Source organism: Myxine glutinosa, chromosome 8 (assembly GCF_964187855.1).
Source record: "Myxine glutinosa chromosome 8, kmMyxGlut1.1, whole genome shotgun sequence".
Classification (NCBI taxonomy): Eukaryota; Metazoa; Chordata; class Myxini; order Myxiniformes; family Myxinidae; genus Myxine; species Myxine glutinosa.
Window position 1 is genome coordinate 10,696,019 of NC_136268.1, and position 14,312 is coordinate 10,710,330.

General features: G+C 40.5%; 1 protein-coding gene across 1 annotated transcript; it reads right to left on the minus strand.

Moving 5' to 3' along the window:
- Positions 1–328: 328 nt before the first annotated feature.
- PIK3IP1 (phosphoinositide-3-kinase interacting protein 1) lies at positions 329–8,770 on the minus strand. The gene is made up of 4 exons (XM_068123918.2): positions 8,529–8,770; positions 3,514–3,750; positions 3,333–3,411; positions 329–1,410 (listed from the first exon to the last, which is right to left on the minus strand). The coding sequence occupies exons 1-4, from the start codon at positions 8,602–8,604 to the stop codon at positions 1,212–1,214; spliced, it is 591 nt and encodes a 196-aa protein (XP_067980019.2). The 5' UTR covers positions 8,605–8,770; the 3' UTR covers positions 329–1,211.
- Positions 8,771–14,312: the final 5,542 nt, after the last annotated feature.

Genomic DNA, 14,312 nt, shown 5'->3' on the forward strand with positions numbered 1-14,312 from the left:
TGCACACGTCACAATGGAAGTGGGTTACTGCTCCTTGTTGGAGAGGTGGCTTCACTGGAGGTGGGTAAACGACCCCCAGCACAAGCTACATTTTCCTCAGCTGCTCCACCTTCCCGTCCTCCTAGCTGCAGGTGTTTCTAGTAAACGAGGAAAGGAGACGAGGTAAGGACATGGGCTGTGACGAGAAAGGTTTGAATGAGATAAGCAAAGGACACTCACTCCAGCACATGGGGCGTTAAATTCCATCACCTTTACCTATGTAATCGAGACGTCTAACCCTCCATCTGGACTCGTAACCCACCCTCCTCTCCCCCAATGAAAGACCAAATAATAAGAAAACAGTTTAATGCACAAATGGAAGACACACATTGTGTGCAAGCAACATTCTAAAGTTTTGGAGAAAAAAAAAAAAAACTCCAGAAAAGTGGAGCAAATGGGAAGATACGGAACATGGCAAGGAAGAGTTTAAGTGCTGGCCGTACACAGCAGCTCCAGGTGCACTCGGTTCATGAGGCACAATAGTACAAAGTGAGAAAAAAAAAAAGAAAAAAAAAAGATCAGTCACATACTTCTTGCTCCAGCAAAAATAACAGTTCTCAATAAATCCAGTTTCCAACTTAATGGAAGCCCAAAAGTCAACAGAACAATAAAAAAAAACTTTTAAAAAACAACAAAAACTATATACAACAATGAACATGTCAAGTCACAAACACTGGTATGAGAGGAGATGGATAATAGTGGAGGAGGGCAGTGGCAGCAATGGATTGGTGTGTGTGTGTGTGTGTGTGTGTGTGTGTGTGTGTGTGTGTGTGTGTGTGTGTGTGTGTGTATGTATATCAATGAAGTGCTACGGCTACTTTCCCCAAACCTGTGGGAACATCCTTCAAAGTAATTTTTTGAAAAGGTACAAAAACAAGACAAATTTACAAAAATCTTTGGATGATGAGATGCAGTCAAAAAAATCAAAGCCATCAGTAAGGAACAAATGGTGAAACTGCACAGTCATTCGCAGATAAAGTCCAGGTTATGAACAAGAAGGGTCAAAAACCTTTACCCAAGGCCCTCGATGACAAACAAAAAAGCAGGTGTTCAGGGAACTCAGGCATGCAAGGTGATATGCACGGTGGACCGTGCACCTGCGCCTGAGAGGATTTTTGTGCAGAAATGGAGGAAGGAGGAAGGAGGACAACGCAGTTTCAACTCCAACAATCCTAGCAGCTGACATCGTGGGATACCAAGGGGATTTCACCCTCTGGAAATTGCAGCTTCAGGTCAGGAAACTGACCGGGCAAGTTTCCGGGTCCCCGAGTCTCGTCACAGGCAGGATTTTCATAGATCCCTACACCTTGCAGGCGCTTTAGCTCACTCTCCTGCTTCTTCAAATGTTGCTCTTTTTGGAGCCTTTTCCATCTGTGACAAAAACAAAAATTCACAGTCCAAGCTTTGTGTGTACCACCACCACCACCACCACCACCACCACAACCACAAACATCTGAAACATCTGAAACAAACATGTAAAACAAACATGTGAAACAAACATCTGAATGAAACATCTGAAACAAACAAACATCTGAAACAAACAAACATCTGAAACAAACATCTAAAACATCAAAAACATCAAACAAACGCCTGGAACAAACAAACAAACGCCTGGAACAAACAAACAAACGCCTGGAACAAACAAACAAACGCCTGGAACAAACAAACAAACGCCTGGAACAAACAAACGCCTGGAACAAACAAACGCCTGGAACAAACAAACGCCTGGAACAAACAAACGCCTGGAACAAACAAACGCCTGGAACAAACAAACGCCTGGAACAAACAAACAAACGCCTGGAACAAACAAACGCCTGGAACAAACAAACGCCTGGAACAAACAAACAAACGCCTGGAACAAACAAACAAACGCCTGGAACAAACAAACAAACGCCTGGAACAAACAAACAAACGCCTGGAACAAACAAACAAACGCCTGGAACAAACAAACAAACGCCTGGAACAAACAAACAAACGCCTGGAACAAACAAACAAACGCCTGGAACAAACAAACAAACGCCTGGAACAAACAAACAAACGCCTGGAACAAACAAACAAACGCCTGGAACAAACAAACAAACGCCTGGAACAAACAAACAAACGCCTGGAACAAACAAACAAACGCCTGGAACAAACAAACAAACGCCTGGAACAAACAAACAAACGCCTGGAACAAAAACAAACGCCTGGAACAAACAAACAAACGCCTGGAACAAACAAACAAACGCCTGGAACAAACAAACAAACGCCTGGAACAAACAAACAAACGCCTGGAACAAACAAACGCCTGGAACAAACAAACGCCTGGAACAAACAAACGCCTGGAACAAACAAACAAACGCCTGGAACAAACAAACAAACGCCTGGAACAAACAAACAAACGCCTGGAACAAACAAACAAACGCCTGGAACAAACAAACAAACGCCTGGAACAAACAAACAAACGCCTGGAACAAACAAACAAACGCCTGGAACAAACAAACAAACGCCTGGAACAAACAAACAAACGCCTGGAACAAACAAACAAACGCCTGGAACAAACAAACAAACGCCTGGAACAAACAAACGCCTGGAACAAACAAACGCCTGGAACAAACAAACGCCTGGAACAAAAATCTGAAACAAAAAATCTGAAACAAAAAATCTGAAACAAAAAATCTGAAACAAAAAATCTGAAACAAAAATCTGAAACAAAAATCTGAAACAAAAATCTGAAACAAAAATCTGAAACAAAAATCTGAAACAAAAATCTGAAGCAAAAATCTGAAACAAAAAATCTGAAACAAAAATCTGAAACAAAAATCTGAAACAAAAATCTGAAACAAAAATCTGAAACAAAAATCTGAAACAAAAATCTGAAACAAAAATCTGAAACAAAAATCTGAAGCAAAAATCTGAAGCAAAAATCTGAAACAAAAATCTGAAACAAAAATCTGAAACAAAAATCTGAAACAAAAATCTGAAACAAAAATCTGAAACAAAAATCTGAAACAAAAATCTGAAACAAAAATCTGAAACAAAAATCTGAAACAAAAATCTGAAACAAAAATCTGAAACAAAAATCTGAAGCAAAAATCTGAAACAAAAATCTGAAAAAAATCTGAAACAAAAATCTGAAACAAAAATCTGAAACAAAAATCTGAAACAAAAATCTGAAACAAAAATCTGAAACAAAAATCTGAAACAAAAATCTGAAACAAAAATCTGAAGCAAAAATCTGAAACAAAAATCTGAAACAAAAATCTGAAACAAAAATCTGAAACAAAATTCTGAAACAAAATTCTGAAACTCACTTTTTATGCAAGTAGGCCAAGGAGATTCCAAGACCAGCAGAAATGATAATTCCCATCATAATGAAGCCCATCACCTGACCTGCACAGGAAAAAACTGTTGAAAAGACACCGATTTCCTGCAATGGGATGAACACCGCGTAGTAGGAACTCGGCTAGTAGGGTTTGCACACAGTCAGCTTACCCGGGAGGCCCAAGTCCTTCCGTCGACGTTTGCCACGACGTGGAGGCAGTGGGATTAGCCCCCGGGTTTGGCTTTTTGAGCTTGGGCCCGGTGAAGACGGTTTTTCTGAGGACAAGACGGTCTGTGCTTGTACGTCTGGTTCAGGCCTAGGCTGCATGGTAGTCCCACGAGTCAAGTTAATGGATGGAGAGTCGATGGTCGACTGCGTTGTTGCGCCTTTCAAATCGGGCTCACGGTCTGCGAGACAAGCAACAAATGTGATGGAGAAAGATTAAAAATAAAAAATAATAATTATAATAAAAACGATAACGGCGCTCAGAGAGCACACCTCTGCACACCTCTGAGCACCTGGTGGAGACCAGGCTGCACAGTTTGTTTCGTATCCCAATGATGGGCCGGATCTGGATTCGTACCTGAACCAAAATCGAATCGGTTTGTCCGAGTCACCTAACCAACTCTTCCTCCAAGTTTTTGTACAAGTTGTCCACAACCTTTTGAAATACCGTGCTATATATAAAATTTGTGACCCCCTCACTCAATGGTGAAGAATCACATGATAATTTAAAAAAAAAACTCCTATCCAGATTTGAATCTTCACCAAAATGGAATCACCTATTCATCGTCACATACCCAACATGTACACCAAATTTCACCCAACATGTACACCAAATTTCACCCAACCTCTCCACAACTTTGAGATGTCGTGCTAGATAATCGTTTTTTGCCCTCAATGGTGAAGATCCACATCCAGATGTTCACCAACATGAATCATTTTGTCCTCGTCACAAAGCAAACCTCTCCACCAACTTTCGTTCAAATCAATCCACAACTTTGACATATCCTGTTCACAACCAAAAACAAGATACATGTTGTGCACAGCACGATACTTGCAAAATCCTTAAAGTTGTTGACCTTTGGCCTCTGTTGCCCTCAAAAATAATTGGTGGTTGAATTTAGTGACCTGATGCGCAAATCCTCAAATTAATTAAATCGGATGAAAATTGAGGATTTTTAGAAATTTGACAAAGTTGGTGACCTTTAGCCTATGTTGACCTTTTGACCTCAAAATAATCAGGCTTCTTCCTCGTGACCAGCTATCATTTCGTGAAGATCAGTTTAAAACTGTGACCTGTAGGTGAATGACAGACAGACTGATGCACATGACCAACCAATACACTAGAAAAATCTTCGATTTTCACAACAACCAGACAAAGAAACAGTGGCGGAAACATAACCTGCATAAACATAACCTTTGGTAGCGGAGGTAATCAAGGATAAACAACAAGTTGCTTCAGCCCTAGTATTAGGGTAAAAGGTCGAAGAACAAGAGCAGATAAAGATTGCAAACAAAGGTACCTGTTGAAGATTGCAAACAAAGGTACCTGTTGAAGATTGCAAACAAAGGTACCTGTTGAAGATTGCAAACAAAGGTACCTGTTGAAGATTGCAAACAAAGGTACCTGTTGAAGATTGCAAACAAAGGTACCTGTTGAAGATTGCAAACAAAGGTACCTGTTGAAGATTGCAAACGAAGGTACCTGTTGAAGATTGCAAACAAAGGTACCTGTTGAAGATTGCAAACAAAGGTACCTGTTGAAGATTGCAAACAAAGGTACCTGTTGAAGATTGCAAACAAAGGTACCTGTTGAAAATTGCAAACAAAGGTACCTGTTGAAGATTGCAAACAAAGGTACCTGTTGAAGATTGCAAACAAAGGTACCTGTTGAAGATTGCAAACAAAGGTACCTGTTGAAGATTGCAAACGAAGGTACCTGTTGAAGATTGCAAACAAAGGTACCTGTTGAAGATTGCAAACAAAGGTACCTGTTGAAGATTGCAAACAAAGGTACCTGTTGAAGATTGCAAACAAAGGTACCTGTTGAAGATTGCAAACAAAGGTACCTGTTGAAGATTGCAAACAAAGGTACCTGTTGAAGATTGCAAACAAAGGTACCTGTTGAAGATTGCAAACAAAGGTACCTGTTGAAGATTGCAAACAAAGGTACCTGTTGAAGATTGCAAACAAAGGTACCTGTTGAAGATTGCAAACAAAGGTACCTGTTGAAGATTGCAAACAAAGGTACCTGTTGAAGATTGCAAACAAAGGTACCTGTTGAAGATTGCAAACAAAGGTACCTGTTGAAGATTGCAAACAAAGGTACCTGTTGAAGATTGCAAACAAAGGTACCTGTTGAAGATTGCAAACGAAGGTACCTGTTGAAGATTGCAAACAAAGGCACCTGTTGAAGATTGCAAACAAAGGCACCTGTTGAAGATTGCAAACAAAGGCACCTGTTGAAGATTGCAAACAAAGGCACCTGTTGAAGATTGCAAACAAAGGCACCTGTTGAAGATTGCAAACAAAGGCACCTGTTGAAGATTGCAAACAAAGGCACCTGTTGAAGATTGCAAACAAAGGCACCTGTTGAAGATTGCAAACAAAGGCACCTGTTGAAGATTGCAAACAAAGGCACCTGTTGAAGATTGCAAACAAAGGTACCTGTTGAAGATTGCAAACAAAGGTACCTGTTGAAGATTGCAAACAAAGGTACCTGTTGAAGATTGCAAACAAAGGTACCTGTTGAAGATTGCAAACAAAGGCACCTGTTGAAGATTGCAAACAAAGGTACCTGTTGAAGATTGCAAACAAAGGTACCTGTTGAAGATTGCAAACAAAGGCACCTGTTGAAGATTGCAAACAAAGGTACCTGTCATTTTATAAGAATACTTACAAATAAACACTTTGGCACGTTCACAGTTGGGATTCCCCTTCGAAACAAATTTTCTCAGCAGCAACTTGTATGTGATCACCCCCAAACAACGTCACCGTGTGGAATGCAAACTATCGTGTACAAAACGACACTTGGATCCAAGCATAGGGCATGTGAAACTGAACAAAGACGCGTCTCCAATTTGGTGTTCCCATCAGAGCACCGAGGTCACGAATCTGGGATTGCAAATTAAAATCCCATATTCGATGCTCATTTGGACATCGTCTACAAATATAAGTTTGCAAGTAATGTAAAAGCAAAATGAAGTCTGCTAATGTAGAATGTGCACCTGGAACTGGACGCACAACCAACAGCAACCAGAGACGTGACCCTGCTACACTACACTGGATTCCTAGGAAGAAATAAATAAATAAAAACCATAACATTCACTTCTAAAAAAGGATCAAGCTTTGGCCCAGACAGATGCGGACAAGTACAAGAATTGCGGACATGAAATGCGGACTGCATGATTGCGGACATGTCAAATACAAGAATTGCGGACAGGTGGCTCGTTCTCTCGACATGACCTTTTGGCCACAAGCAGCGGGATAAAGGAAGGTTTTATGAGGGACCAGGGAAAGATCCTAAACCATGAAGCGAGCTGCAGGCCGCAGAGCCAATCACGTACAAGTAAACAGCTACCCGGGGATGGCAGACGGCCAATGGCAGCGTTGGAAAGCCTCGGAGGACCGGAGCCACTGGAGCGCACCGAAAATTGCTGAAGGCGGAGGAGAATCGCGGGGGCTTCTTCGTTCAAAACAAGATCGATTTTAAAAGTCAGATCCCATATCCGCATAGTCCAGAAAATTTGGTCCAAGACGGATCAATGTGATGTCGGACGATGGAAATGGAAAGGTTGCAATCAAAGGTCCAGCGCTACACCGACCTATCCACAGCAACGTGGTGCAGTGCAGCACGTGGTAAAGTTACCCTGGAGTTGGAATACAAAAAGGGAAAAATAAATAAATTAATGTGCATCTTCCGATGGGTTTCGGTTCGAGGGTAATTGTTGTTAATCATGTCCACACAAAATAATAAAGTATTAATAAAATTAATCCATCTCGACTCATGACCTTTCAAACACTAGATTTGTCCAATCGATCTTCCATCATTTCATAAACTTTGTGGTGCCCGTCAGCAAATGCGAAACAATTTTTCATTACCTGAACCAATAAGGGAGTGAAGTCCACCAACATTAAGCATTCGACCCCCCAAACTCCCCCAATGCCATGAATACACATCGGTTCCATGGCCACGTATCCTCCCTCGTTCCTGGCCTTCTGCCCATTCTCTCAGCACAACCTCAACGATGAGCATGGCCTTAGCTGGCCATCTGCCCTTTGTTTGCTCGTGATGCCACAAGGAGGGAGAGGAAGCGGTACAGAGGGCATCACAGATCGAGGGAGAGGGGGGAGAAGACACGATCCCACACACGAATTCGAGAGGCTCTTTATGGGAAATGTTCAATTCTTCAAGGATAAACTGAACTCCCCCACCAGCCCCCCTGGGAATCCATTACTTCATGAATAGGGCATGTGTGATCAATCACGTGACATTCTAGTTCATGAAAATCAGAGCAAAAAAAAAAAGAACACTTTAGGGTTAAGATAGAGGGATAGTTCATCCTAAATCGGTTAAGATGCAAAAAACAAACAAAAAAAAACCTAACTTAATCAGTATAATGACATCATAACCAAGTCGGATGGGGATTGAACCCCCCACCCTCCTCCTCCAATTTTTTTTTTTAAAATAAATAAATGAAGCGAAAGGGAAAGTCCCTGGACCCCGCCATGCAGACACACACCTAACCTAATCAGTATAATGACATCATAACCAAGTCGGTTGGGGATTGAATCCCCCCCCCCCCCCGCCTCCACACCCCCTCCGTCCACCCCTCCAATTTTTTTTAAAATAAATAAGTGAAGTGAAAGAAAAAGTCCCTGGACAAACCGCAGCACCGCGGCTCGTTTTCAGCCCCTTAATAACCCCTCCACACCCCCCCCCCGGACAGGACCCAACATCCACCCATCTGTATAAGGATCGGAACGGAGTAAACAACATCGGACGCCGACACGTCCCAGCGTCCTCAATGGACGTCCCTCCCCAGCGAGCGATGCCACCCCACGTGGACCGACCACAGCTGTCGCCGCCGCACGAGTGGTGCTTCTCACGGCACGAGTGGTGCTTCTCACGGCACGAGTGGTGCTTCTCACAGCATAAATGTGCAAAATTACGTTCACTCACCGAGCACGGCCGCACAGCTTCGGTGCACGGACACGACGAGCAGCAGCGCGGGGAGAACCAACGGCCAGGCCTTCATGGCTCACAGGTCGAATGCATAAGAAATTTAGTTAAAAATTAGAATCAAAACCAAGATTCAAACTACAATAAGAACACCGAGGGAAACAATAGCAGCAAAAAAACAAAGAGCGAATGCGTCGAACGCTTCGACCCATTTATTTAAAGGGACATTTCCGCCGTGAAGGATCGAGGGGCGGGGATTTAATATGTTTAACCAATCACAGACGAGAACAGTCAGAAGAAGCTCGGTCGGAGCCAATCGGTGCGTTTAAAGGCGGGGCTTACGACTTCTCGATAACGTGATTGGCTAACGTACTTAGCAAAAACAAGTTCGTCATTTCTTCGCAATTTTATTAGTTCTTCGATGTGTGTTGTTGGTAGGGAAATGATGCTGATGTTTGGATTGTTTACATTAAACCCGAAACCACTCGATGTGTGTTGTTGGTAGGGAAATGATGCTGATGTTTGGATTGTTTACATTAAACCCGAAACCACTCGATGTGTGTTGTTGGTAGGGAAATGATGCTGATGTTTGAATTGTTTACATTAAACCCGAAACCACTCGATGTGTGTTGTTGGTAGGGAAATGATGCTGATGTTTGAATTGTTTACATTAAACCCGAAACCACTCGATGTGTGTTGTTGGTAGGGAAATGATGCTGATGTTTGGATTGTTTACATTAAACCCGAAACCACTCGATGTGTGTTGTTGGTAGGGAAATGATGCTGATGTTTGGATTGTTTACATTAAACCCGAAACCACTCGATGTGTGTTGTTGGTAGGGAAATGATGCTGATGTTTCGATTGTTTACATTAAACCCGAAACCACTCGATGTGTGTTGTTGGTAGGGAAATGATGCTGATGTTTGGATTGTTTACATTAAACCAGAAACCACTCGATGTGTGTTGTTGGTAGGGAAATGATGCTGATGTTTGGATTGTTTACATTAAACCCGAAACCACTCGATGTATGTTGTTGGTAGGGAAATGATGCTGATGTTTGAATTGTTTACATTAAACCTGAAACCACTCGATGTGTGTTGTTGGTAGGGAAATGATGCTGATGTTTGAATTGTTTACATTAAACCCGAAACCACTCGATGTGTGTTGTTGGTAGGGAAATGATGCTGAGGTTTGAATTGTTTACATTAAACCAGAAACCACTCGATGTGTGTTGTTGGTAGGGAAATGATGCTGAGGTTTGGATTGTTTACATTAAACCCGAAACCACTCGATGTGTGTTGTTGGTAGGGAAATGATGCTGATGTTTGGATTGTTTACATTAAACCCGAAACCACTCGATGTGTGTTGTTGGTAGGGAAATGATGCTGATGTTTGAATTGTTTACATTAAACCCGAAACCACTCGATGTGTGTTGTTGGTAGGGAAATGATGCTGATGTTTGGATTGTTTACATTAAACCCGAAACCACTCGATGTGTGTTGTTGGTAGGGAAATGATGCTGATGTTTGAATTGTTTACATTAAACCCGAAACCACTCGATGTGTGTTGTTGGTAGGGAAATGATGCTGATGTTTGGATTGTTTACATTAAACCCGAAACCACTCGATGTGTGTTGTTGGTAGGGAAATGATGCTGATGTTTGGATTGTTTACATTAAACCCGAAACCACTCGATGTGTGTTGTTGGTAGGGAAATGATGCTGATGTTTGGATTGTTTACATTAAACCCGAAACCACTCGATGTGTGTTGTTGGTAGGGAAATGATGCTGAGGTTTGGATTGTTTACATTAAACCCGAAACCACTCGATGTGTGTTGTTGGTAGGGAAATGATGCTGATGTTTGGATTGTTTACATTAAACCCGAAACCACTCGATGTATGTTGTTGGTAGGGAAATGATGCTGATGTTTGAATTGTTTACATTAAACCTGAAACCACTCGATGTGTGTTGTTGGTAGGGAAATGATACTGATGTTTGAATTGTTTACATTAAACCCGAAACCACTCGATGTGTGTTGTTGGTAGGGAAATGATGCTGATGTTTGAATTGTTTACATTAAACCCGAAACCACTCGATGTGTGTTGTTGGTAGGGAAATGATGCTGATGTTTGAATTGTTTACATTAAACCCGAAACCACTCGATGTGTGTTGTTGGTAGGGAAATGATGCTGATGTTTGGATTGTTTACATTAAACCCGAAACCACTCGATGTGTGTTGTTGGTAGGGAAATGATGCTGATGTTTGGATTGTTTACATTAAACCCGAAACCACTCGATGTGTGTTGTTGGTAGGGAAATGATGCTGATGTTTGGATTGTTTACATTAAACCCGAAACCACTCGATGTGTGTTGTTGGTAGGGAAATGATGCTGATGTTTGAATTGTTTACATTAAACCCGAAACCACTCGATGTGTGTTGTTGGTAGGGAAATGATGCTGATGTTTGGATTGTTTACATTAAACCCGAAACCACTCGATGTGTGTTGTTGGTAGGGAAATGATGCTGATGTTTGGATTGTTTACATTAAACCCGAAACCACTCGATGTGTGTTGTTGGTAGGGAAATGATGCTGAGGTTTGGATTGTTTACATTAAACCCGAAACCACTCGATGTGTGTTGTTGGTAGGGAAATGATGCTGATGTTTGGATTGTTTACATTAAACCCGAAACCACTCGATGTGTGTTGTTGGTAGGGAAATGATGCTGATGTTTGGATTGTTTACATTAAACCCGAAACCACTCTATGTGTGTTGTTGGTAGGGAAATGATGCTGAGGTTTGGATTGTTTACATTAAACCCGAAACCACTCGATGTGTGTTGTTGGTAGGGAAATGATGCTGAGGTTTGGATTGTTTACATTAAACCCGAAACCACTCGATGTGTGTTGTTGGTAGGGAAATGATGCTGATGTTTGAATTGTTTACATTAAACCCGAAACCACTCGATGTGTGTTGTTGGTAGGGAAATGATGCTGATGTTTGAATTGTTTACATTAAACCAGAAACCACTCGATGTGTGTTGTTGGTAGGGAAATGATGCTGATGTTTGAATTGTTTACATTAAACCCGAAACCACTCGATGTGTGTTGTTGGTAGGGAAATGATGCTGATGTTTGAATTGTTTACATTAAACCCGAAACCACTCGATGTGTGTTGTTGGTAGGGAAATGATGCTGATGTTTGGATTGTTTACATTAAACCCGAAACCACGTGCCGTCATCGGATTCATCAAACAATGGCGAATGTGGGCGAAACTGATATTGTATAAAGTTGGATTGTAGAAAATACTTCGTGTCACCGTCGATTTTATCAAAACACAAAACAAGAAGAAAAAAAAACATTTTAATAAATGTCAATGTATGGAGGGATGTTCCTGCAAAAAGTAGGGAAACAAGGTCGGGATGATCACGTGAACCATCCCCACAACTTTCTTTAAAGAATGGCTTCCCAAGAAAAAAACCACAAACACAAACCTCTTCCGAAAATAAAACAAACATTGGAGCCGGATTGACTTGAAATTTGAATAGGATTTACATATCGGCTAACTGAATTCAACCACCAACTATCTGTGAGACCAGCTTAGGCCAAAGGTCAACATAGGCCAAAGGGCAACCACAATTTCAAATTTCTCAGTTTTCATCCGATTGACTTGAAAATTTAATGGGATTTACATATAAGTTAACTGAATTCAACCAACAACTATCTGTGAGACCAGCTTAGGCCAAAGGTCAACATAGGCCAAAGGGCAACCACAATTTCAAATTTCTCAGTTTTCATCCGATTGACTTGAAAATTTAATGGGATTTACATATAAGTTAACTGAATTCAACCAACAACTATCTGTGAGACCAGCTTAGGCCAAAGGTCAACATAGGCCAAAGGGCAACCACAATTTCAAATTTCTCAGTTTTCATCCGATTGACTTGAAAATTTAATGGGATTTACATATAAGTTAACTGAATTCAACCAACAACTATTTTTGACGTAAACATTGGTCAAAAGGTCAACATATGCCAAAGGTCAACCACTTTTTTCAAATTTCTAAAATTCTCAGTTTTCATCCGATTGACTTGGAATTTTAATGGGATTTACATATCGGCGAACTGAATTCAACCACAATCTATTTGCGAGATCAGCTTCGGCCAAAAGGTCAACATAGGCCAAAGGGCAACCACAATTTCAAATTTCTAAAATCCTCAATTTTCATCTGATTGACTTGAAAATTTAATGGGATTTACATATAACTTAACTGAATTCAACCAACAACTATTTTTGAGGTCAACATTTGTCAAAAGGTCAACATAGGCCAAAGGTCAACCACCTTTTTTCAAATTTCAAAAATCCTCAATTTTCATCCGATTGACTTGGAATTGTAATGTCATTTACATGTCAGTCAACTTAATTCAACCAACAACTATTTTTTAGGTCAACATTTGTCATAAGGTCAACCGCTTTTCAAATTTCTAAAATCCTCAATTTTCATCAGATTAACTTGAAATTTGAATAGGATTTACATATCGGCTAACTAAATTCAACCACAAACTATTTGTGAGATCAGCTCCAGCCAAAAGGTCAACATAGGCCAAAGGGCAACCACAATTTCAAATTTCTAAAATCCTCAATTTTCATCTGATTCACTTGAAAATTTAATGGGATTTACATACAAGTTAACTGAATTCAACCAACAACTATTTTTGAGGTAAAGATTGGTCAAGAGGTCAACATAGGCCAAAGGTCAACAACTTTTTTCTAATTTCTGAAATCCTCAGTTTTCATCCGATTGATTTGGAATTTCAAGGGGATTTGCATCTATGGTCACTTTTTTTTTTTTTTTACACAACATCGAGCCTCGTGTAAGACCTAAAATTAATCACAAAAAAACAAACAGACACATAAAAAAAATACAATAAAGGGAGCGGGAAACAAGATCGGGAGAGAGGGGGAAGCACACAAGTACAACATTTGAGAGCAGTGGGAGATCTGTGGGAGGGAGAGGGCTTGTGGGGAGGAGGCGTGGGAAGGGGGAGGGGGGTGGGGAAGGAGAAGGGGGTGGGGGTGGGAGAGGTATAAAACACATGGACTGCTAGGACCTCCAGGAAAGAAGTCGGTATTTCAAAAAAGTGGATCTGGGGTGAATTAACGGTATTTTTTGTTTTTTTTATTAATCAATTAATTGATTAGTTACTTCATTGTTATTGATTAATTAAGTTCTTATTCATTTCCCTTCTCTTCTGGCCATTATCTCAGGCACATTTTGAGGTAGGAAGCTGATATTTGGACATGCCAATGACCAAGTGATTTGGCTGTAAAAGATATTTTTGATTTATTGATTTATCAATTAATTGATTCGTTATTTAATTATTAACGATTAATTAAGTACTTATTTATTTCCTTTCTCTTCTGGCCATTATCTCAGGCACCTTTTGCACTAGGAAGCTGATATTTGGACATGCCAATGACCAAGTGATTTGGCTGTAAAAGGTATTTTTGATTTATTGATTAATCAATTAATTTATTCGTTATTTAATTATTAACGATTAATTAAGTACTTATTTATTTCCTTTCTCTTCTGGCCATTTTGTCAGGCACCTTTTGAGTTAGGAAGCTGATATTTGGACATGCCAATGACCAAGTGATTTGGCTGTAAAAGATATTTCTGATTTATTGATTAATCAATTAATTGATGAGTTATTTAATTATTAACAATTAATTAAGTACTTATTTATTTCCTTTCTCTTCTGGCCATTATCTCAGGCACCTTT